The following is a 24,898-nucleotide window of genomic DNA, read 5'->3' as shown; positions in this document are numbered from 1 at the left end:
GATAACTTTGGTTATAAACCAGGTTCAAACACTCTCAACTGAGGGGTATGACTTAGCCTCTGTGAAGTCCTCCAGATAATTACCCCAGTACATCATAATGACCTCAGTCTTCTCCAGATTGTGTCTCCGCAATCTTGCTCCCATCGATACCCCGGTCTTGCTCAGATGCTGGGAAAGACGCTTTGCTGCACTCTTTGGGCTGGGTGAGAAAGAGCAATGAATCTGGTTGCCATCTGTGAATGTCACATTGAAAACTCTTTGGCCTGTATCTCCTCATTGACTCTCCTAATGGCTTTGCATAGCATACACATAGAATGAGAGGGGTGGCGGAGGAGAACCTTATGTGATCACATGTGAGAGTTCTCTCAGGAGAAGAGCTATTGTGTGTGGCCTCCAGGGACCATAGGTGTGCCAACAACACCCTCATGATCCATTGTGCTGAAGGAAGCTCAGAAAGCTAACCAGCTCATCACTCTCTTAATATGGTATAACCTCTCATAGCCGAAGAGACCCACACCTATTATCCCCATAGTAACCCTTGCCTCCAGTTCCTCCCCAGTAACATCAGTGAGTAGAAAAAAAAACACTGCTGAGCCAAAGAGAGATTATAGTCCTCCTCAAAGGGTCTGGACCCCATTGTGGTGCAATTCGAGAGGGGGAGAGTGGATCTGTGATCTCCTGGTGGCTGTCAGCCAAAGATTTTCATGATGCTTCACTAGACATAACAAAAAATCTCTGCTCTTGAGGAGCTTGTATAAAACACATACAGGTGCTGCAGTAATTCAGAGAGCAATGTTGCATGTTGTTGTTAGCATATATAGTTCCTGTGGAGCAGTTGGGGTTTTAGAAAATATCTGAGTGGAGAGAGGAAGAACATTTGGAGAGTAAGAAATCTGACCCAGGTTTATGGGGTGGTGTAGAAGAAGGCATGGAGGTGGGATTGAGTGAGACAAACAAAGAGGGCAGGAGGGGATGGGATAAATAATAACCTGACGAGTGTTTTTAATTAAGTATATTCAGCAAAGTAACTCGATAGGTTTAAAGGCAGCATGTGTTTGTTGTAGAGCAACCCTGGTTTTTAAACGGAGCTAAGGATTTTTTGTGTGTGTTTGTGGAGGAAATAATAGAAAAAGCCAGAAGGTGGTAGTAAGCACTGTGGATTTTCCCATGATACATGCTACAGACAGGGATCTCTAGATTACAATACTTGGAGTAGTATAAAACATAAAATAAGTAGCACTAAGGGGCCATATCAGTTGTCTTTTAAAAGGTACAGAAATGTTTGTTTACTTGACACACTAGGCTCCCGTAGCTGGTACAGCCATTCTTGTTTTTGAACTTGTGGTTTCAACCTTAGCTTGATTTGGACTTTGCCTTTTGATCCAGACCCAGAAATCTGACTTGGACTCTGACCCCTTGGTATCGACTCTGTCCTGGAACCTGACCACAAACTCCTCCTCTACTCACAGCCTCATGTTTGACCCTGCTCTGATCCTTGGTCCCAACTGCCCTTGTTAGGATCCTGACAAGATGTACCCTAAGGTACAATCTGGACTGTTGAACAGTTGGGTCCCTTCAATTCTCCAATCTGGAGTGCCTTTTATACTGCTTTGCTGTGAAAACAACCACTCCAGTCCAATTCACACACAGCCTGTAGCGTGCAAAATCACTCCCAGCTGAATGACATGAATGCTATGGCTAGCCACTCATGAGTTGCATACAGGGCAACACCAGTAAACTCCCAGTCCCAGACCTTCCCCCAGAAATGTGCGTCTTGTACTGCCCAGCTCTCCACTTGACAATGCAAGCTCATATAAGGTCCATCATTTCATCAGTGCAAAATGATATGCACAAACCTTGTTATCTCAAGTGGAGGTTCCCAACGTTTCAATCCAAACACACACTGGTTTAGATAAAACAATAAAACAAGTTTATTAACTACAGAAAGATAGATTTAAAGTGATTACAAGTAATGAGGCAGAAAAGTTAGAATTGGTTACAAAGAAAATAAAAGATAAAATGCAGATTCATATCTAACTTAAAGCTAAATGGATTCAAAGCAAAGATTTTTCTCACCATATGCTCGTTACAATCTTTACTAGTTGGAACCCTCCAGGCCGGGATCTCTCCCCCAGTTCAGTGTTTCTTCAGGTGTTGCTGTTGTAAGCATAAAGGTAAGAGTAGAGACGTAATTTGTGTTGTATGTGGTCTCTATTCTTATACCATTCTCCCCTCTTTGAGGATGATCTCCAGTTGGGGTATAGTGCTGTAGCTATGCTGCTATAGTCCCTGTCTAGGTAGGAGAAACTAATATTGGCTTCTGCTGTTCTGATGAAATGGGCATGACTGCTGCTCTTCACTAGTACATTCATGTGTGTTTTACTTATCTAATTCTAAAACCTCAGGGTTATAAAGTGTCGATTTCTGTATAGTTGCACTACTCCACCTTTAGCCTTATAGATTTTTATATTTAAAAGGATAGGTACATACAATGGTGACTCAATACTTCTCCCTTTCCAGCTCATCTGATAAAAGCTTGACATCAGTCTCACAAACTACAGGAGGTAGCAATAGCCAAAATTCAACTGAAAAATGGCAGGGAGGGGATACAGATTCTGGAAAGAGCCATGATATAATTTTTAAACAGTTCTATTTCAGCTAACTTGATTACGTTTGTGTGTATGTGTATATTCAATGTACGTATGCATCACCCACTGATGAGTATGTGCTCCAGGTTCTCCCTCTGTTCCTGATCCACAGAGGAAATGAGTTGTTACAGTTCTGAGCTATGGAGACATGGCTCTTTAACTCAAGTTGTAACAACTCAGACTTTTGACCCTGCAGGTCCCTGGTTCAATCCCTTGTGCATCTACAGAAATGGTTGCCATTATATACATGTGTGCGTGCATACACAATAGATACATACAATTTGAAAACATTTTTTGCATTTTATGGGCCACTTTACATCAGCTGTGGGTGTAACCCACTAGTCTTTACTCAGTACCATCTTTTCTAGTGAAGACTGTACAGTTGACAGTTTTAATTTATTGTCATTGCTATACTTATTAAATAGGCTTCCTGACTAGATTTTTCCCTTGTACATAACAAGTGTGAGTTCTTTATATAAAAATAATGTAGAATGACATCAATACAAGAGGTTAATGATGACATTTTATCTGAAAGTTGGTTTATTACAAATAGGATTTTTTGGATGCCTTAAAGAGTGAAACCTCACATACGTACATAATAAAAAAAGTGAAGTCTACATAATGCTCTGTGTAAACCAGATGGTAGAGTATTGTGTCTGGTGTCTTATGATTCTCTTTCTAATAACCTCATGAACAGGAAAGGAATTTCTGAGTGCATTCTTAAGAAGCACACAGTGTTTTGCTATTGAAATGGTGGTGTCTGTGCATCCATCTAAATGGTAATGAAATGCTAACAAAGTAATCTGTTTGCTTGTTTTTTTTTTTTTCATCCTGCAAGATGATGAGGAGAATGTGATAAAATATTTGGCATCTGATGTCTGTTTTGAAAACTGGAAATACAAACATAAACCAGGAAGCTTAATGAGATTTTCTTCTCTAAAACATTGAGCAGTTCACTGCTTTATAAAAAGAAACAAGAAAAAGCTGAATTCTTATAAGGCCTCTTGCAGGATCTTGCAGATATTGGTAGTTAACCCAGTTTTATTACAAAGCACAAATACCCTGTATTTATTTTTTTTACTCACATGTTAACTGTTGGTTATTTAGGGCTCAATCCTGCAAATATTTAAAGAATGTTTTTACCATCCAAATGTAATGGGATGACTCAGGGCAGGTAGGTTTAGGGCATGTTTATACTTAAAAGGAGTTTCAGATTTTGTTTATTTTTGTTTTGTGATCTGCAACAACTGTGGTGTGAACCTCCACCCCACCTTCCTATCCAGAGTTAAGCCACTTCTCTTTGGGATCATTGTGTCCACATGGTGCTGCTTTGTTTCAAAACAAGTGCTCAGCATTCTGGGAAGACATCTTATGGTGCAATGAACCTCTGCTAGGCTCTATCCTTTTTGAGATTTTTCTCTGTGGGGAAACTTGTCAGAAATTCTGGGACTTAGGGTCAAACTAAATAAATCCCATGATCACTTTCCTTTCACCCCACCAATAAACTTGTTTTCATGAGCCAGTGCCATTTTCAAAGAGCAGTCAAGCAGCATGGAGGAAACACAGAGTGCTGCGGTTTTCCTGGTGTTTATTATGAACAGGCTCATACCCCATGCAGGCCCTGAAGGGGGTTAATGTGCCTGAGAGGCCAATTATGTTATCTGGCTGCACCTGGCGGGAGAGCCAAGCTTAACTGAGTATGAAGCCCAGCTGGGCAGGAGCAGGCCGGTGAGTGTAAAGCCAGGAGAGCAGGAAGCTGCAAGGAGAATGTCTGCAATCATTCTTTAGAAGCATAAAACCCAAAAGGAGAATAAGTCATGGAAGAACGGTTAACCCCAGAGGAGTTGTGGGGAAAGAAAGCCTGAGAAGACAGAGTAGGAAGAAGCCCAAGGAAACTGCAGTAAGAAAGGGGACTGTGTAGACCTTGGCTGCTCATTATTAGGTCCCCGGGCTGGAACCCATTGTAGAGGGCAGGTCTGAGTTTCCCTAGTAGTCACTGAGAAATGGCACAGGATTGTTGGAGCTGCCAGCTGGTCTGGAAGAACCAGAGTAGAGAGTGAGAGAGAAAGGTCAGAACTGAAGGGGCGGTGGGGTGCCAGATAGGAGAGAACTAATCTGCAGGCAAAGCTGCAGGGATGTGCCCCAGCAGGGCGTGAATCCCTTCACTGGCCTGTGTCTTGGTGTTGTGGGAGTCAAGGATGTATTCTGATATGCCAGGCTCTCAAAGGGAAAGGACTGCAAGACATGATAGGGTTGCCAAACCTCCAGGATTGCCCTGCAGTCTCCAGGAATTAAAGATTAATCTTTAAATATTATGTCATGTGATGAAACCTCTAGGAATATGTCCAACCAAAATTGGCAACCCTAGGACATGGGTAGGTTAGGATGGTGAACATAGTCCCGCTATGTTCTGAAGCAGGACTGTTTGTCTCTCCATCACCCCCAGTAGCTGCAGGCCCTTAGCCAGTTCCTTGTCGTCATCCCCCTCTCTTTGTTTGTCTCTCCATCACCCCCAGTAGCTGCAGGCCCTTAGCCAGTTCCTTGTCGTCATCCCCCTCTCTTTGTATCTTGTTTAAGGAAACCTGCCCTCCACTCCTTCATCTTGCTCCCTCTGCTGGCATGCAGATGCAAGGTGGTAAACGTTTTCTCACCCTTTGTCCTCTTTCCGTTCCCCCAGAGATAACACCCCTGTCTGTGGTCATTACAACATGTCAGGTGCTGGGGAGGGAAAGAAAAAGCTAACCCCGTTGTTCAAATTCTAGTCTCCATGACAGTAATGGTCCAGTGTTTTTTTTCCTCCGTTTCAGAATTCCATTCCCATATGCTTTTTCCCAAGCTGGGGTGAGCTTGGAGATCAGATGTTTTCAGACATTCTTCCCTGTTTGTGCAAGATCCCTGAATTCATTGTGGGAAGGGGCATGTGGTTCTTGGGTCACCAGGTGTGGCGGTTAATAATTGTATGTGCACCTATGCAGACTGCTGGTGGGCAGAGAGTGCTAAGAAGCACCAGCAGGTCCAGGCCTGTGGTTGCATGTGTGTCTTTGTGTGTCACCAGTGGGTTGTGGCAGGGGGCAGCACGGGAAGGCTAGTAATTGCATGTGCACCAATTCTGTTCAAGGATGTTACCCTGAGGCGTGTCCCTAAAAGGCAGGGAAAGATTTTGATCAAAAAGGCAATAGGCAAACCAAGAAGATACGCCTTGCTGCTTTTTGCCAGGATGGTGCCCCTATAGCTGGTGCAGCAGTGGAAGGGAAGCACAAGCTATATGGGCAGTGGTGAGGGAGCTGCGTTGCTGTGCAATCTGTGTGTCCAAAACAGAGCATTGTCTTTGCCTTAACTTCTTCTTTTTTTTTTAATATCTGTGGATCAGCATAAAGTGAAAAATAAATAGAATTCCGCAGTAACCCAAAAGGAGGAGGGGAGAGGGGCTGAATGAATGCCTTGAAACCCTTTTTGAAATGTGTCTCAAGCCTGATTTGGGTGACTTATGTCCTAACAACTCAAGTTTTCTTAAAACTGAGAAACTATGAGCCAGAAAAAAAAAATTCTGGGGCTTTTTCTTTCTTGTATCTGCTGCTACTATAAATGTGTGACTGTTCAATGCATCTCATTTGTAACCCACAGAGTGTGGCCATTTCGAATAGAACTGGGAGGGAGCAGAAGCAATAAGCAGCATGGTGGGGCATGGGGAGGACCTGGGACACTTGAGCAGGGGTTGTGTGTTATTTCTGAGAAATAAATGGTACTGTTTTAATTCTCCAGCACAACTGCCATTCGGAGCTCTAGGTGGGGGGAGTGTTAAAAGCCAAGGAGGCAGAGAGAGAGAGGCTAGTCCATCATGGTGGTGCCTTGGCAGTACCCAGAAGTAAGTAGTTTAAATCCTCCTGTACAGTTGTACTGTAATATATCACATAATACTTACTGGAAGAAGTCTTCATCCCAGGTTAGGTCTCTGTTGTGATTCAGTTGGCCCTCTGACTGTGATTTGGGGGTCTCCAGCATTGTATGAGCCTTGGGGTTCATTGGCTTGAGCAGGCCGACAAGATCCTGTGTTGCAAGGTTAATCACCTCTGGCTTTTGTATCCTGGCTGGCATCAAAGTGGGAGTCCTAGGTGGAACTCACAAGAAGCTGTGGTTGGCTGGTGGAACCTCTACCAAAAAATGGGGCCCAGCTCCTGTAGTAGGCACACTGTGAAGTTCTCACCCAGGTGGTGTTGTCCCTAACATTCTTATAACTCAGCTGAAACTTCTTTCCATTCTTGTGGCACTGGCTCATGCCCCAGGAATGCCACCTCTCCTGCATTTGATAGCTGCTCGTAGACCTCTCTATTCCAGTCGGTGATTGCTGTTTGGGTGGGTCTGGATGCACTTCTCTCCACGGGGAGGGAGGGCAAGGAAGTCCTATGCACAGTGCCATGTGAAAACATAGGGCACGGCTGCTGTCCAATTGGCATGCAGCTCTGGAGGTGTGAACTCACTATGAGCTGGAATTGCAAAGGGGTGGGGGATACCTGACTGCTCGGCGGCACTGAAATGGCGGAAGTAACATCTGGTCAAGATGACCCCGGAGCAGTAGACGGCACACCAGTAAACAGGCTGACCCAGGTGGCTGACAAAGCAGTGTACAATAGCAGTGGGAGGACTGCCAGATGTGAAACAATTGCTTCAGAATGGGAATGTGTCTACACCTACCTTGTTGTGGAAAAAAATCATCCTGATTCTCAGTAAACCTGCTTCCAAAGTGGGTTGGTTGATGTGGGTTAGAAAGCCAGAGGATTTGAAAGAAATACTTGTGTGTGCATGTAAGGCAGTCTGTTCTGAAACAGTTTTCAAGTGTAGACAGGCCCTTATGTTTGTAACGTTTCAGGCATTGGGGACTTAGGTCCTAACATTTTTTGTACTGTCATTATAAATTCAATGTGAACAGAAGGTAAATGTCTGCTTACTGTATTCATTCGGAGCTTGGTAAATTACATATTTTGATTTAATAATTAACAATTTGAAGAAGATGGGCCTTTTTCAGGTCTCAGGGAAAATCGGGGTAACTGACATCATTAGAGTTGCATTGTGTAAATCTGGTATAACGGAGAGAAGAATCAGTCCTGCTTTCTTCTAAGTAAGCCCTATATTGATTAATGAAAAATACAATTTTATTTTACATAGTTTAACTGAAGCAGTTTCAAAACTGTATTAAGTCAGTGTTCGCTTGTAGACTTTAGAAAGAACAACCATAATGTTCAGAGTTACGAACATTTCAGAGTTATGAACAACCTCCAGTCCCAAGGTGTTCATAACTTTGAGGTTCTACTGTATGCCTACTCAGGACAACCAAACTGCTGATTCCTGTTAAACAGGACTCAGGGTTAAGAAAGACAAGGCATGAGCTGTGAGGGAGCAAGTGCGGAAATCCCTTGGAAGAAGCTATGAGTTTTCTGTTAAGGTCCCAGGGCTTGATTCTCCATTGGGTTACTATAATGTTATGTCAGCTTAACTTCATTGATCTCCTAAAACTGTGTAAAAGAGTAGAGAATCAGGCCCACAGTAGTTATTAACTTCTGTCAGAAGGTTAATATTGGAAAGCCTTACGGTTAAAGGACAAATTTACATGTTTTCAGTGTTCTGAGTATATAAATTAAATAACCATGTTTTCTTTTTACCCAGAGTAATTGACATGCACCTAGATCAGTGAAACATATCAGGGGAGTGGCTGTTCACTGTGGTATACTTATTGGGGGCCTGGTGAATTTGTAGGTGAAAATCCAAGAGGCAGTTAATGATGCTAAGAGTTATGTTGAACTCCTCTCCATGACTTCTGTGCTCCTCAGAGATGGGGGCTAGTGCATTGTCATGGGAGGCAGAGAGAGGGAGGGAGTTTTGATGCCAAAGGGGATATGCATGGAAGGGTGAGCTAATTATCTGTGAGGGTTTTCATTTTTAACTTTTACAGGCTGCAGTCCCACCACACACACCTCACTGTGTTAGGCCATAAACCTTTGCAGGAGAGAATGTGGCTCCAGCTCCATGAGGTGACCCTCACAGAGTTTTTTGAAGTATTTTCCCCCTCCTTTGGGCTTTTCCAGGAGAGAGGAGCAGTGTATTGAATGTGGGGAAGATCCCGCATAGGAACCCCAACAACCTTATATTTAGAATCTGGGAGACTTTAGCCACCAGATGAAAGCTGTTCGAAAATCTGTTTGTTGTTTGACTTACACTTCATGTCAGTATTCCTTTAAAATGTGGTGGTGTTCTGCAAAGTCAGTTTGTTTAAAAAAAAACAGCCCATACTAAATACCCTACCTCAAACCACACTGCAGTTCTATGTATCTGCACTATATGTATCTTCCTGTCCTATTTACTGACAGAAACAACTGCTTTAAACTGGTGACAATGCAAGGGTCAATGTAGCTGTTCAAAAGGGAAGTCTGTTCTTCTCATGAATCACCAATGAAAATTGCCAGTTACTCCTGAACTTACATTGTTGAAGATGATTTATGAAGCAGAAAAAAGGGCTATGTGCTTTGAAAACCACCTTGATTTTTTTAGTCCTGGCACTCAGAAAACATTCTCTTATTTACTCTCAAGAAATCCAAAGGTAAACGATACTGCTAATGAGTGGAAGGTATTTAATATTAACCTTGAATCACTTTTTAATTTTAACTTTTAAGGTTAGATTCACTGGTAATACACTTCGGCCTGCTTTATGTTACTTAGGAGCACTGATTTCGATTTTTGACAGAAATTTGAATACTGAAATATTTTGGCTGGAAATAAAAATATTTCATCTGTAAATCAAAATATATTGATATGGAAATGCTGCCACAGTGCCTCATGGGAAATGTAGTTTGGGTGTCTCAAGCTCCCAGTCTGATTTAGTTTAATCTTACTTTGTCTGGAGTCAGACAGCGTTGTTCTGAAAACTATGCTAATAGAGCTGCTCATGAAGAGGTTGTGATGTATCCTTTGATGCAGACATTAGGATATTGTAGGATGCATCGTTATCCATTATTTACATTCGTAATATATACATTATGAATGCAGCACATATTGTTGAAGATACATTGCATAATTTGCTGAAGCTTTTGCAAGCAGTTTGTGCAGGTGACAATCAAAACTTAGGTCTTAAAATAAAAACTGTTAGAACAGAAATGAGAAATTGAATCAGACAGGAATCAAACCAGACAGGTAGCATTGTAGATCACTTTAATAGTAATCTAATTTGTTGCTAGTTGGCTGGTAGCCAAGCTGTAATTTGGTTCTTTATTTTACTCTGGGCTGAAAATGTGGTTGACTACTAGGCTACTATGTTCCATGAGGAAAATACTGTAGACTTCATTTTATTTATAGAAATCTAGAATCCTGGGTTGATATCTAGCTTTAACATCACTTTTTGTCTCAGGGTTACCAGTACTTTTAAGAAGGAGCAGGGTCCAATGAACCAGTGACTTGTTAGATGCCTCCCAGTTGGGGGCATCTAACAGAAGGCACCTAAAGGGAGTCAGGAAAGGCGCAGGTAAAAGCTGCCCCAGGGGGAAACAGGAGATGCAGAGGAGAGCTGATACAGAGAACCACTGGGAAGAACAAAAGGTGGAGAAATTTACTGGTGAGGACTAGCTAGTGCTGGTGAACTGCTGCTGAGTTATAGGAGAGCTTATGTCATAGAATCGTAGAATATCAGGGTTGAAAGGGACCTGAGGAGGTCATTTGGTCCAACCCCCTGCTCAAAGCAGGACCAATGCAATGGCCCTAGGAACCCAAAGAGGAACCAGCCTGGTTAGGGGAAACTGAGCCAAGAGGGTTGATGCTGGAAGGTGGATTCCAGGAGCAGGAGGTAGGACTCACACGCAGGGAGGCCTGGGTAAGTGGAACTTTACAGGAGGATCCCCTGGCAGAAGGCCTGAGTGGAGGACTGCATGAATCTGAGCCCAGAACTCTGAAGGGAAGTTCCCTGAGCTGGGGTAGGACTCACGGGCCAGGAACTCTGGGTGAGTGGAACGTGTTGGGAGCCCTATCCTGCAAGACCTGTCTTGGGACTACCAGAGAAGTGTTGTGGGGGAGAATTGAATCTGGAACCTCTCAGGCTGGGGGCCTGGAGAATGGGGCCTTGGGACAAAGACAAAAGAGTATGGGAATGGATTGGAGATGGACTCTTGGGAGGATGAGATAGAAATGCTGTCTCGGGAGGGGGCATGGAGAACTGTTGTGAACATGTTGTTCTTTGGGATTTTGGGAGAATGGTTTTATCATGAGGTTTCTATAGACGGTTGTACATGTACAAGAATAAGTTATGCCTAGAGATGGGCTTTTGAATTGGACAGACTGTTCCTCTTATGGCCGGACCAGGAGGAAACTGAGGCAGGCACACCTATAACTGTCATGCTGTCTGGCCTGCTGTTGGAAGGCACCCCAGGTGGGCCCTGCCCTATCACACCAATATAGAAAGTTTAGTCTCGTAGTAAAGTCTGGTGCAAAGTTCCAGTAAAATAACTACATTCATAGTAAAATAAATACCAAGATTGTTAATGGCACTGGAAGAAATTAATGCATCAAAAAGGAAGAAAACTTCTTTGAAATGTTGGGTTTTTCTTTTTGCTCTGCCATATGACAGAAATTTGACGACAATGGGATAGGTTTTACCATGCTCTAAAAGTTGGTAAGCATTTATTCATGCAACTAATCTCATTACATTCAATAAGACTGTATGCAGGAGTAAATACCAACTTGAGTAAAGATCTGTGCCCCTGTGTTTAGTATTACTGACCTTTGTTTCTTCATGAAATTTGGTCAAATAAATTTTATTCAGCAAAACCATCATGAGGAGAATAATGTGCCACCAGTGTAGCCAGTTATGAACATTCAAATCTCATGAATTGTACCCCAAAATCGTGAGATTTGAAGAAAATAATTTGGGGGTTCTTTTTATTTGCCTCCTGGTTTTTGAGTCTTCAGAGAACACTTTTCAAGCTTTACTCCACAGTCATGTAGGCTAGAAACTTTGCTTTTTGTAACTGATGAAAGCTGAGATTCTTACGTAATCACAAGATCCCAGAAGGAAAACACCAAATATCACAAGACTCACAATAAAATTGTGTGAGTTGGCAACTTTTATTATATTTAAATCAGGCTTATCGCCCTATAACCCTCTATCCCCCGTCTTCCCTCCAATACATTTTTTTATGTAAAAATGCAAATGGAAGGAACAGTTCCACAGCCCTTATTGGCATGGTTGACACCCGTGAATTCACTGTCTGAACTCACGCCAGTGTAAATGAGGATTACTCCTTTTTGTGCATATTCTGGCTTTGGGCCATGGGTACGCACATAACCAAAAAAATCCATGTCTTGGATTCTGATGCTGAACTTCTGTGCTCTAGGTCTGGCTCCCTGAAATCGCATAGGCCAGGATTCAGCAAGGTACTTAACTATGTACACAACTTTAAGATGTGCCCATCGCTAAGCGTGTGAGCAGTTCAATCCTATGTGCTCAAAGTAAGGCATGTGTTTAAATACTGAATGGAGGTGATAGAGATCCAGTACTGCAGTCTGTGTTCATATTGAGCCAGGAAGGAATATTCTGGGAAGATGTTTGGTTGTATAGAGTTTCTCTCTCTGATTTATTAGTGCACACAAGAAGTCTGACATTGTGGGCTCTCTCTGGGCCTGCCAGGATACTACAAAGGTAACAGTATTTGTACCCATTTTGGAGGGACAAGTGAAGAGTGTATGTAATAATACTGTACAGACTGTGTATTGACTTTGTTTTGGCAGACATCAAGATTTATTGTCCCTTGAGGTAAATATTTATATCCTGGGTCAATACATCTTGATTTTTCAGCTTAACACAAGTGAATTATTGCTTATCATACCAATCCAGACCTGAAGTCCAAATGGAGATTTTGAAAGTGGAGTTGCTGATGCTTTGTTACATCTCCGTACTAGAAAGAATACCACTTTATTGTGTGCGCATTTAAGGTCATAGATATTATATTAAGTGTATTATAGCTCTTATATTATAAAATGTATGTATCATAGAGCTTATTAATCAAAAAATGTTTCTTTTTTTGATAATGGATTGTTTGAATGAGGAAAAAATCAGTAAGATTTTTAAAAATGTTTTAAAAATTTTTCATTATCTTATTGTTTTAAGGCGTTGGCATGTTCTCTTTCAGGTGGCCTGGCATTAGCTCAAGTACTGTTTTTTTATGTGAAATACCTGGTTCTCTTTGGTATTCCTGCTCTTATTATTCGAATGGATGGACTCAAACCTCCAGCTTTACCTCGCTGTGTGAGCACAATGCACAGTTTCACTGGAATGTGGCGGTTAGTAAGCTTAATTTATTATTGATATATGACGGTAATTTTTCAATGTATTGATGGTGTGTGTGTTCTGAACTATTCTTTCACTTTTCATCTTTTACAAGATCTTCAGTTTGATGATTACTTTTTTCATGCCACAGAGATAAAGGGAAGCCGCCTTTCAGGATTTTCATCATCTTAATGATTAGAATTAGATCCAGGCCACTTGACTCCACTAAGCTGACTATTTTTTTCTAGATATTTATGAAATATGATCATTTTTCAATCTTGGTCCAAAAAACACCCTTCACTTGAAAATTCATTCAGAGAAGGATAAGAAACACTTGATTAGTTACCCTGTGAGGAGAGTTGTGGATTATAACACTTGAATAGGAAGAGAACTGTATATATGAAAACTTTCCATAGCATTAGCATGTTAAAAGCAATATTTGTTCATATTTTAGCATGAAATTCTGGTCTCCCCTAGGTCTGAGTAAACATGACGGACAGTCAAAATGAAAACTGTGGTTGTGAAGCTTAGAAATTGCTTTAAATAATTAAGTCCATCAGCTCTTCGGTGCCAGTTCTTGTTTTTTACTGTGTGTTTGTACGGGGCCTAGCATGATGAGTAGGGCCCTATCAGATTCATGGCCATGAAAAACGTGTCCCTGACTGTGAAATCTGGACTCCCACCATGAAATCTGGTCTTTTGTATGCTTTTACCCTATGCTATACAGATTTCACAGGGGAGAGCAGCGTTTCTTAAATTAGTGGTCCTGACTCAAAAGGGAGTTGCAGGGGGGTCAAAATGTTACTTTAGGGGGGTTGCAGTATTGCCACCCTTATTTCTGTGCTGCCTTCACAGCTGGGCTGCTGTGGCTGCTGGCTGGGCGCTCAGCTCTGAAGGCAGCTACCCAACAGAAGCAGCGCAGAAGTAAGGATGGCAATACCAGACCATGCCACCCTTACTTCTGCACTGCTGCCTTCAGAGCTGGGTTGCCAGAGAGTGGCGGCTGCTGACTGAGGGCCCAGCTCTCTAGGCAACAGCGCAGAAGTAAGGGTGGCAATGCCATGCCAGGCCATCCTTACTTCTGTGCTGCTGCTGGCGGCAGTTCTGCTTTCAGAGCTGGGCTCCCAGCCAGCAGTCGCTGCTCTCCAGCTGCCCAGATCTGAAGGCAGCGCTGCCGCCAGCAGCAGCACAGAAGTAAGGGTAGCCGTACCGCACCCCCCCCCCATAACCTTGCGACCCCCCCTTCCCCCCCACAACTCCTTTCTGGGTCCGGACTCCTACAATTACAACAATGAAATTTCAGATTTAAATAGCTGAACTAATGAAATTTACAATTTTAAAAATCCTATGGCTGTGAAATTGACCAAAAGGGGCCGTGAATTTGGTAGGGCCCTCATGATGAGGCTTGATGTGATTGGGGACTCTACGTACAGTTGTAATATAAATAAAACTTTTTCCTTTTCCTTTCTTTAAATTAGTAGGCCTGCATGCTGCACTACTATCAGGACTGATTTGGATGATTTTTTTTTAATGCCAGAAGCTAACCATAACAAAGAAAACTAATCGTTTACCAGGGTTTTGCTTTGTGGCAGTAGAAAACATTCAAAAAGGGAATAGGTTATGTGGCTGAGGTTGGAGGGAAATAAATAAGACATTTTAAAATAATTAAAAATCCAAGCTACTTAACAAGAGACCCCTTCCGATTAGATTCTCCTTTGAAACTGTGAACTGAACTTTTGACCCTTCAGGTTGAAAAAGAAATCTTTTGTTTTTTGCCAGCCTGTGAGCTGATAGCAACGCCTTTTGGCGTGGCTGGACTTTGAAAGCAGAGTTTGAACCAGTATCCAGTGTTTTCCTGCTGTGTCAATTATTACTCCGTGGAATCTGAGCATTGCTCCCGAGGTGTAAACTAAATTGAACATCAGCACAAATACAGATGATATTACTGTGTTTGATACAAATAGACCATGGAAGAATTGTTATTGACTGTGAAGTTAGAGTGGGTGCCTTTCTTTAAGATTTCGGTACACTTCCGAAAATATATATTAAATATTTTAGTTATAAAATTTTCAAATTTTATGAGATCATAGAAACTTTTGTTCCACTAGGCAACTAGATTTAGACTGGTTTGAAATCTTACAGTAGAAGAAAAATGTGCTGTTGTTTTTTGCCAAAATGTCTCATTCACTGATGTGCATAGGGAACAATCATGGTAATAAATAATTAAATATGATATTTCACAGATAGGATTTGTGTATTGAAATCATTTCACGTCCAGCTGATTTGATGTGTTGCTATGAAAGCTATATGAGTGGTAGAATTTCCCATGGCTACTAGTGAATTATGGGTCAATTTCAGTTATCTAAGAAATCTCACATAGCTTGCCCTCTGTATCCCCTGAGTTATGATTCTCTCATACCCTTAAAGTTAAACTCATGAATCACTGCTATCCACAGGGCTGCAATCCTTTTTTGTGTGTTCAGTGCCTTATATAGAAATATCACCATCAGAGGTGGAAGGTAGAATAACAGACTTTGTTTGCAGTCTAGAGGTCTGACTATCTCAGGTGTACCTGGTCATCCCATCAAGAATTTCAGTAATGTATATTGGCTGCATCCAGGGTATCAAAAGAGTTGGAAAGCAAAATAGTCTGTATTGTGAGGTCTAGGGGACAGTGATTGTCTAATTCTGATACAAACTCTGTTTTTAATTCGTGTGTTACCTGGCATCAATGACTACCCTCACCAACTGTGTCTGAATTATAGTATTAATAGGATTGGGCCTGCTCTTAATGGTGTGCAACATGGAGACTTGCACCAGAATCTGGCTTTATAGAACAATAAAAATCAGAGGCTGGTAAAGACTCTCAGGGCTAAGGTGGGGAATAGAATATTAGAAAATACATAAAACAAATACAGAATAGAGTATAGTGGTGACAAGCAGACACTGTCAGTGAAACAGCAGTTTAAAGATGGCATTCAGAGAGTCTAAAAGCATGATGATACGTGCATTGATAGATACATGCAGCCCCTAGGTATAGTAGAGTTTGAGGCTATAGAGATTAGGAGGACAATGCTAATGTCACACGCAAAGCAAGCATATCAACTGAGTAAATATTTCACTAAGTCCTGTTCCAGGTAGGTTAGACAGATTGATTTTGCTCTTACACCAGCATCGCGTGTCCTTAAAGCATAGAACCAGAGGTGCTTGGGTTGCAGAGTCATGCAGGAGTTCCTAGTAATGATTGGTGCTGGCCTGGTTCATGGTGTGATGTAGTGTGTAGAACGTCTTGAGACCAGGAAGAAAAATGCCATGGCCTGTTGTTGAAAATATTAGGAGAGATCAAGAAACAAAGAAGACTGCAGAAAAACAATCCATGTGCTCCCCATGTGGCACTAAACAATTATCTAACAGTGTCGATTGCAAAATGCATGCATATGAACCAAGCCAGTAATAAAGAGGCATGTTACCCTGTTTATTGACAGTAGACTGTTGCTGATTTTTATTTTACTACTTCAAAAATGTTTGTCTTCAGAAAAAAATGAGCAGTCTCTCTCCAGCTCTCATCAAGGATACAGTTACTCAGTGTGGCAGTGAGGTTTCATATGACTAGGATGTCATCGGTTTTACTAGCACGTTATGCAGTATTATCACGAATAATGAAACTAACTGCATTTGTGAAAACAGTGTGATATCCAGTTCTGGATTTATTCAAGACGGGACAACAGCTCAGTAACAGACTATGCTAGAGTGTCTAACTGGCTCTTAATGACTGCATTTCCAAATTTCAGCCACAGGGAATCAAACTGCCTTTTATTTAGAGAATTAGCAAGAATATTGTAACATCAAGGTAGCTAAGCACATGTGATAAGAACCAGTATTGTTGGAGGCTTAAAAATGCTTAGAGAAATCCTTCTAGGCTAATGCTTGCTATACAGATTCTTAAGCTAGAAGTAAATAGTTCAGCAAAACTAGAAGAGATTGAATTCCATCTTGGCTTTAACAGCTTTACACTGATACTCAGGAAATTAGTTCTGGTTGGAAAAGTGCCCTCCTAGTGGGATACTGATGATTAAGGGTCTGGAAACTAGGGATTTAATAGATAGATAATATACATTACAACACCTGCTAATTTCAATGTGTCAATGCAGAGGATGATTCCTGCAGGGGAATTCAGTGGCGCAGCCTGTTAAACATTTTCCAGAAATGTTGATTAACCCATATGCTGTTTATGAAGAAAAGTGTGTTTCTCTTTCATATGCCCATCCTACTTGTTCAGTGAGTATGGAGCACATGCATATGCAAAAGTAGATGATCAATGTATCTTGAAATCCTATGGAAACACCATGAACTCCCTCTTACAGGAAGACCTTTATTGTTAAGGACTACAGTGTGGAGACAGGGAAACACAGCTATTCTTCTTCCTCCTCCTCTCCCTTTCTTGGGTAAGTGGTGCTCCCCCACAGCTCCCCATCCTCCTTAGATAGTGCAGCCTGAGTTTCCCCCTACTGCTTCCATCTACTTTAACCACTCTGTATTATCTAGGGTCCAGTCTTTACTGGCTTCACAACCAAACTTAAACATGTTTCAATCCTGGCATCTGCAAAATACTGTATTACAGTTTGGAGGCAAGAGTGGATGGGAACAGACATTTCTTAAAAAATAGTTTTAAGACACTGTTTTAGCCTAAGCTCAGTGAAGCCTTGAAGATGAGGACTCTCCAGGAAAGGGTAGGTAGGAGTTTGTCGGAGACAGGTTTTTTTAGCGATATCTTTCTGATTTGTACATCCAGAATGGAGGAAATATAATTGGAGAGCGGTAGAAACAAATCCCAGCCAGAAGCATTAATGTGTTGAGCAAGGGGATGGAGAAAGGTCTGGCATTTTGAGTGCCATGTGACAGATTCCAGGTTGCATTCCATGCTTAGCACCCTAATTCTTGTCCATGTAGCTGTTTGAAGTGGTGTGTCTCCAGAAAGATTTGTGCCACTGCAAATGATAGACCCTGCTCACGGGGAGAAAACATGGTTCTCTGCTGGGAACTTATTATCCTCAAGACAAAAAATCTTGGGGTATGGCATGGACCAGATGGGAAATGCTTCTGCCTAGAGGCAGAATGTGCTGGCCTGCAGGGCAGGAGCTAAGCTCTGTGATTGTGTTGTGTTACCAGCAGAGCAGCTAAAATGTTGCTGGAACAATGTGCATTGACTTGCTGTGAGATGAAAAACTAGCTACTCTAGCACAGAAAAATGTTGCCAGGAGCAGCAGAGTTCGTGTGTGTGTAATATTAATATGTTAAAAATATCCCACAGAAATTTTGGTGACATCGGATAGTTGCAGCTGGGTTATGATTTGAAGGAGATTATGTTTAGATCAATCTAGGTCATCTGCCTCCTTATTGTTAATGGATTACTTGCCTTTATATGATGAGTATATTATATACACTAGATCTTAGGGAATTGTAAATTGTGGGCTAGAAGTTTGCTGTAGGTTAATAATAATCCTGGCTGTAAATGTGCAGTATAAAACTGGCCTGTAAAATGTCTCTGTACCTGCCCCTTTTCCCCCCAGATACCACCTTTTACCTTCCCTCACGATTTCCATTAAAGGCTTCCTACCATTGCAGTGACCTCTCCAGTTGTCTTTTATGTCTGCTAGAAAGGACCAGATGAGAAAATGTTTCTCCTTTTCATACTGCTGACTCAAGGGACAAGACACTCAAATATTAAGGCCCTGAGTGTGAGCCTGACAGACCAGCTTGATTGTGTGTAACTTTTTAATGATGATCAACAAACAATTGGAAACCCAGTCACTGATCAGCTGCCTGCTCTGCTTCAGACATTTGATGTCACTGCATAGACTGCAGTTGTAGTATTGGAGGGTTTGTTGTGTTGGATCATATTAAAGAAGTTCTGTATTAAAATCACAAATGTGTTTGATTCCCCATAGTTTAAATTCTGGGGTATTACTAATTAAGAGGTCTCTTGGTTTTTGGTCTCTTGTTTTTACTGTTTCTCTCCCTCTGTGTGAAGCTTGCAAGCTGCTAATTGTGTTAGTACATCCGAAGACATAGTCTGTTCTCAAAGCAATACTTTGTAACAACTACTACTCACACAGAGAGAGACTCAAAGCAATACTTTGTAACAACAGAAACAGCACACAGAGTCTCCCCACCCTTTTGTTGTATTTATCTCGCTTTCTTAACAATTGTGATTTAAAATAGAGATAAAGGATGTATGTGGATGGATGCTTGGTGTGGATAATAAATGAATGATCAGGGAGGTGCCAGCCTAAGAATCCAGTGTCCAACGGCCGAAGAAGGCGTCAAGTGGAAACAGCCAGCGGACCCCTGGAGGGCAGACTGGAATCCACCCAACAGCCTCAAGAACAAGATAGCATCTGGCAGCACGGAGCCGTCAGGAACGTGCCATCTGCTGATTGATTCAGCAACAGCATGATGAAGCAATTCCCATAGACTGGCATAGGAATAAATTCCTATAAAAAGGACTCTAGAAAGTGAGAACTTTGGGGTCTGATTCTGCAAACCAACTTCCAGGAGCATCAGATGAGCATCTGACAAGGCCCTGCTCCCTCCTTGGGTCCAGGCCACCTGGCCAGTGGCTTGGCACGAGCAACTCTAAAGCTGGTAACTATGATGATAACCTTGCAGAACCTCTGTGTGTGTGTATGAATGAGTGTTTGAATAAATTTGAAATTGAATGGATTGTTATAGTTATAACTAACTGCTTACTATGATTCTTTCTGTATTCACAATAAATGTGGCATTTTGCCTTTTCCACTTTAATAAGATCCTGCTGGTTTTTATTTTATTGGTATAACAGGTTTATATTGTAACAAAATCCTGTGTTATGCTTTGGATTTCTCTTTTGGGGCCACAGCATTCTTTGGCCATGATACAGGCTCATTAAATTAATTGATTTTTGCTGAGGCTTGAGAGATTGAAGAATCAGGGCTAAATTTCCTCTCACAGAATTTGCCTCTCAAATTCCATGGGATCAGTGGAAAATTGTAGCCATATAACTTTTAATTGGGATGTACCTCGGGAAAAGAAGAAAACCCATCTGTAACTGATTCATCTTAAAAATTTCCATATGAAAGAGATGATCAAGGGTCAGTTTAGGGGCAAATTCTGCCTACCCTTGCATGTCATGGAGAGGCTGCGTAGGAGAATGCCACACCTCCTGTGGTAATATGGGGAAGAGCTTGGGGGCGGGGTGAGAATATGACCAGCATATTTAGGATTTGCCCACCAACCCCACCCACTTTGTAAGGGAGCACTGGGGCAGCATTTGCAGCTGCATCCCAAAGACTATATTAGTAGCTGTGCTGGTGTCTTTTGACTTGGGGGAGGATTTCCTGTGGGACTCAGAAGAGATATACTGTACAAAATTTACTTGTCTTTGAATAGACAATTGATGTTTGAACCCCTATAAATGATCTAGCAGCTTTCTCCAAGAAGATCAGATATTTCTGGGTAATTTCCTTTAATTTCTGGCCCTCTGTTCTTTTGAAATTCCTTCCCTCCAATGGGACTTAACCAGTAGCTGAAAGTGAAAGATGAGAAAAGACAAGACAAGTTTGTGCTTCCTTCCCTGTTCCCCACAGATTATGAATGTCATTTTCAGGCTGTTTCTAGTCTTTGATGGCCAAGGGCTAATGGTGAAAGTTTTCCAGTTTATCACAGATGCTGCTTTTATAAAACTGTTTTATAATTATTTAGAATGGTTTTGAATTTCTGTCCTGCTGAAATGAGTGAATCCTCACTCCTCTCATTTAACAAAGTGTTCATCTCAGAACTACCTGTGCACCAAAAATTCCACTCTATTAGATGATCCCCTAAATGTACCAAAGGACTACTTACAAAGCAACCGTGGATTAGAAAGAATTTCTCTTACAATGCTGAAATGTTCTCGTTCTAGTAATTAATCCATCAATTAAAGGGAGGTTGTGTTTGAAATCCATAAATACAAGAAATAGATATTACCAAACTGAGAGGGAACAAACCCAAATACCTGAAAGTCGAAGAGCCACATAGAATCATAGAATATCAGGGTTGGAAGGGACCACAAGAGGTCATCTAGTCCAACCCCCTGCTCAAAGCAGGACCAATCCCCAACTAAATCATCCCAGCCAGGGCTTTGTCAAGCCTGACCTTAAAAACTTCTGAGGAAGGAGATTCCACCACCTCCCTAGGTAACACATTCCAGTGTTTCACCACCCTCCTAGTGAAAAAGTTTTTCCTAATATCCGACCTAAACCTCCCCCACTGCAACTTGAGACCATTACTCCTCGTTCTGTCATTTGCTACCACTGAGAACAGTCTAGATCCATCCTCTTTGGAACCCCCTTTCAGGTAGTTGAAAGCAGCTATCAAATTCCCCCTCATTCTTCTCTTCCGCAGACTAAACAATCCCAGTTCCCTCAGCCTCTCCTCATAAGTCATGTGTTCCAGTCCCCTAATCATTTTTGTTGCCCTCTGCTGGACATTTTTCAATTTTTCCACATCCTTCTTGTAGTGTGGGGCCCAAAACTGGACACAGTACTCCAGATGAGGCCTCACCAGTGTAGAATAGAGGGGAACGATCACATCCCTCGATCTGCTGGCAATGCCCCTACTTATACATCCCAAAATGCCATTGGCCTTCTTGGCAACAAGAGCACACTGTTGACTCATATCCAGCTTCTCGTCCACTGTAACCCCTAGGTTCTTTTCTGCAGAACTGCTGCCGAGCCATTCGGTCCCTAGTCTGTAGCGGTGCATGGGGTTCTTCCGTCCTAAGTGCAGGACTCTGCACTTGTCCTTGTTGAACCTCATCAGTTTTCTTTTGGCCCAATCCTCTAATTTGTCTAGGTCCCTCTGTATCCTATCCCTATCCTCCAGCGTGTCTGCCTCTCCTCCCAGTTTAGTGTCATCTGCAAACTTGCTGAGGGTGCAATCCACACCATCCTCAGGATCATTTATGAAGATATTGAACAAAACCGGCCCGAGGACTGACCCTTGGGACACTCCACTTGATACCGGCTGCCAGCTAGACATGGAGCCATTGATCACTACCTGTTGAGCCCGACGATCTAGCCAGCTTTCTCTCCACCTTATAGTCCATTCATCCAGCCCATACTTCTTTAACTTGCTGGCAAGTATACTGTGGGAGATCGTGTCAAAAGCTTTGCTAAAGTCAAGGAACAACACGTCCACTCCTTTCCCCTCATCCACAGAACCAGTTATCTCATCATAGAAGGCAGTTAGATTAGTCAGGCATTACTTGCCCTTGGTGACTGTTCTTGATCACTTTCCTCTCCTCTAAGTGCTTCAGAATTGATTCCTTGAGGACCTTCTCCATGATTTTTCCAGGGACTGAGGTGAGCCTGACTGGCCTGTAGTTCCCAGGATCCTCCTTCTTCCCATTTTTAAAGATGGGCACTACATTAGCCTTTTTCTAGTCGTCCGGGACCTCCCCCGATCGCCATGAGTTTTCAAAGATAATGGCCAATGGCTCTGCAATCACATCCGCCAACTCCTTTAGCACTCTCGGATGCAGCGCATCCGGCCCCGTGGACTTGTGCTCGTCCAGCTTTTCTAAATAGCTCATTAAGCACATAATAGCACATTAAACTCTGACTTGTGCACACATGTACTGAAGTCAATAAGGGGCGTGCGTATGAGAGAGAGAGGGAGAGAGAGAAATGGACTTGAGATCAGCTGTAGAAACTATATATGAAAAAACAGTTTTCCAAGGAGACCTTGTGTGTGCATATGTTTAAAGAATGCAGGTGGTTTTTTTTTAAGATGCCTGCAGTTTTGAAAATTGTTCCTATTGTAAGACCTATGTCCAGAAGCTAGAGGGGAAAGAGCTCTTTACTTCCTGTATTGTTGAAAAGGGAAAAGTGGTGCCATAGAGACCTTCATTTGCATAGGCTGCCTACCAACAATCCTCTAGTGAGGATTCACCAGAACTCATGAACTTGGATTTTGAGGGGTTGTGGGATCCCAGAGAGGCTCAGAAAAAGGAAGTAGCTCTTACCTTGTTGCAAAGAGCTCATTTCCAAGCATCGTGGACTCTGCTTAAAGGTCTTATGTACTTTTGGCTTCCCTTCTGGGGGGACTTGGTTGCGAGAGATAATGCAGAGGACAGCAGCAGAGCTGAGTGGGCTCTGGTGGGGCCCTACCTATCCATCACTTTAACACTAAGTAACTAACTGGCTTAGATGGTGATCCCTCCAGGTGAACCAGCCTAGGTCCCTTGGGATTGGAGACAGATTTGCAAAGAGGTACTTGAATTATGGAAGCCTGCTGATCCAAACCATAAGTGGGGTTCAGTGGACAGATGAGGTGGGGTGGCCACCTGTTGGACATGCGCTGGCAGATGGACAGGGAGTTGGACAGGGGCGGGGTGGGGTATTTTACTGTTTATGTTCATGTATATTCTGTTGCTGTATTTTCCCAAGTTTGACTGTGTTCTGTTTCCCCTGCACTGATTTTCTTGTTTGCACAGTCTTGGGGTGCTTGCAAGTGTGGAAGTTCTGCCTGTTGAAGCTACATTAATTTTTCCAAGTTTCTTGATGGGGCCTCAATCCAGTTTAGTTATTTGTCAAGAGGAACTCTAGATATATTGAAACTGGCCCTTTTTGCTGACATTAACCACCTGGCAGAAGGGTTACACTATAATAGGATGTCATAAAGAAAGAAATGTACCACATCTGCTGTTTCTGAAATTTGTTCTGAGATTATCATATGCTGGCATGCAAATTATAAGGGTTTTTGTTGTTTTTTGTTAGGTTGGTTTAGGTTTTTAGGAGGAGTGTCAGTATTTGCTTTAAAGGTGCTGGAGACTCAGTTGTTTCCTTCCTATTGAGTTTCCTGAGGAACATATCAATACCTGCTGGTTTGGTTTGAGCTGGCAGCAGAACTAAATGTCAAATCCTTCTGTAACCTGACCACAAATTATCTGGGTGGTGAGGAGGCTTGTTCCACGAGTGTGCTAGCATGTTAGAGCTCTTTGAGATGGGCAGCTGTTGGGTGTTGAATAGTGAACTTCTGGATTCTGTTCACATCAGCTGTAGTAGGAAGGCAGTGGAGAGAGTAGTATCTTCAAAGGCAAAGGAAACCTCGGGTCAAAAACACCTAAGTGACTTAACAGCTAAAATCCCATTTTCAAAAGTGACTTTGTCACTTAGGGCCAGATTTTTAAAGGTATTTAGGCACCAAATTGCCATTAAAATCAATGGGCATTAAGCACAGACATGCCTTTTGAATCTGGCCCTTAGGTGGTTTTGAAAGTATTACTCCTAGTCTGTATTTGTACCATTTGTTAGTTAAATGTTAAATGAAATTGCAAAGACCTTTTAAGAACCATAATTGACTCATGGGAGAAGTTTGGCTCAGGGAAGAACAACAATTAATTTTTATTCCTTTTGAGACAGGTATTATTCCTATCTCTTGAGATCCATTTCTTTTCCATAGCATTTGAGATTTTCAGCTCATTTACAATGATTACTGAGGTAGGATGGAGACAAACTTCCATTATGCTGTTATCATACTGGAGGCAGAAATGTAATCCTTCAAGTTACAGTGCATCACTCCATTAGTGAACAGAGTATGTGTTTTAATATCTGATGAAATGCATTATTAAGGACATGCACTGAAAAAGTGAATTTTATAATCTAACCATGAATTTAGTAATTTCAGGTTGCTATTTAATTAGATTTCAGGCTTTCAGCCAAGTTATTAAACAAATTTACCATTTTTAAAATGTGTAGTGTGCTGAGGACAGAACCATTCCATCATTTCTCTTTCCCTCCCTCCTACTCTAAATCCTATCTTGAAAACATTGTTTTTTCTAGAAGGAAGAATAAATGGAGTGAAATCTTGACCCCGTTAAAGTAATGGAAAACTGCCATGCCTTCACTGAGGCCAGAGTTTCACCTTA

General features: G+C 42.0%; 1 protein-coding gene across 10 annotated transcripts in view; it reads left to right on the top strand.

Moving 5' to 3' along the window:
• The window catches only part of HHAT (hedgehog acyltransferase), a 334,554-nt gene that overhangs the window by 50,731 nt on the left and 258,925 nt on the right, over window positions 1-24,898 (top strand). For all 10 annotated transcript variants that reach the window (XM_073339002.1, XM_073339001.1, XM_073338997.1 and 7 more), the window contains one exon: window positions 12,815-12,965. In XM_073339002.1, the coding sequence (XP_073195103.1) occupies window positions 12,815-12,965 (151 nt within the window). The remainder of the gene's footprint in view (window positions 1-12,814; window positions 12,966-24,898) is intronic.

This window comes from Lepidochelys kempii, chromosome 3 (assembly GCF_965140265.1).
Source record: "Lepidochelys kempii isolate rLepKem1 chromosome 3, rLepKem1.hap2, whole genome shotgun sequence".
NCBI classification, from domain to species: Eukaryota; Metazoa; Chordata; order Testudines; family Cheloniidae; genus Lepidochelys; species Lepidochelys kempii.
The sequence above is the reverse complement of the archived record's forward strand: the minus strand, read 5'-3'. Positions and strand labels throughout refer to the sequence as shown.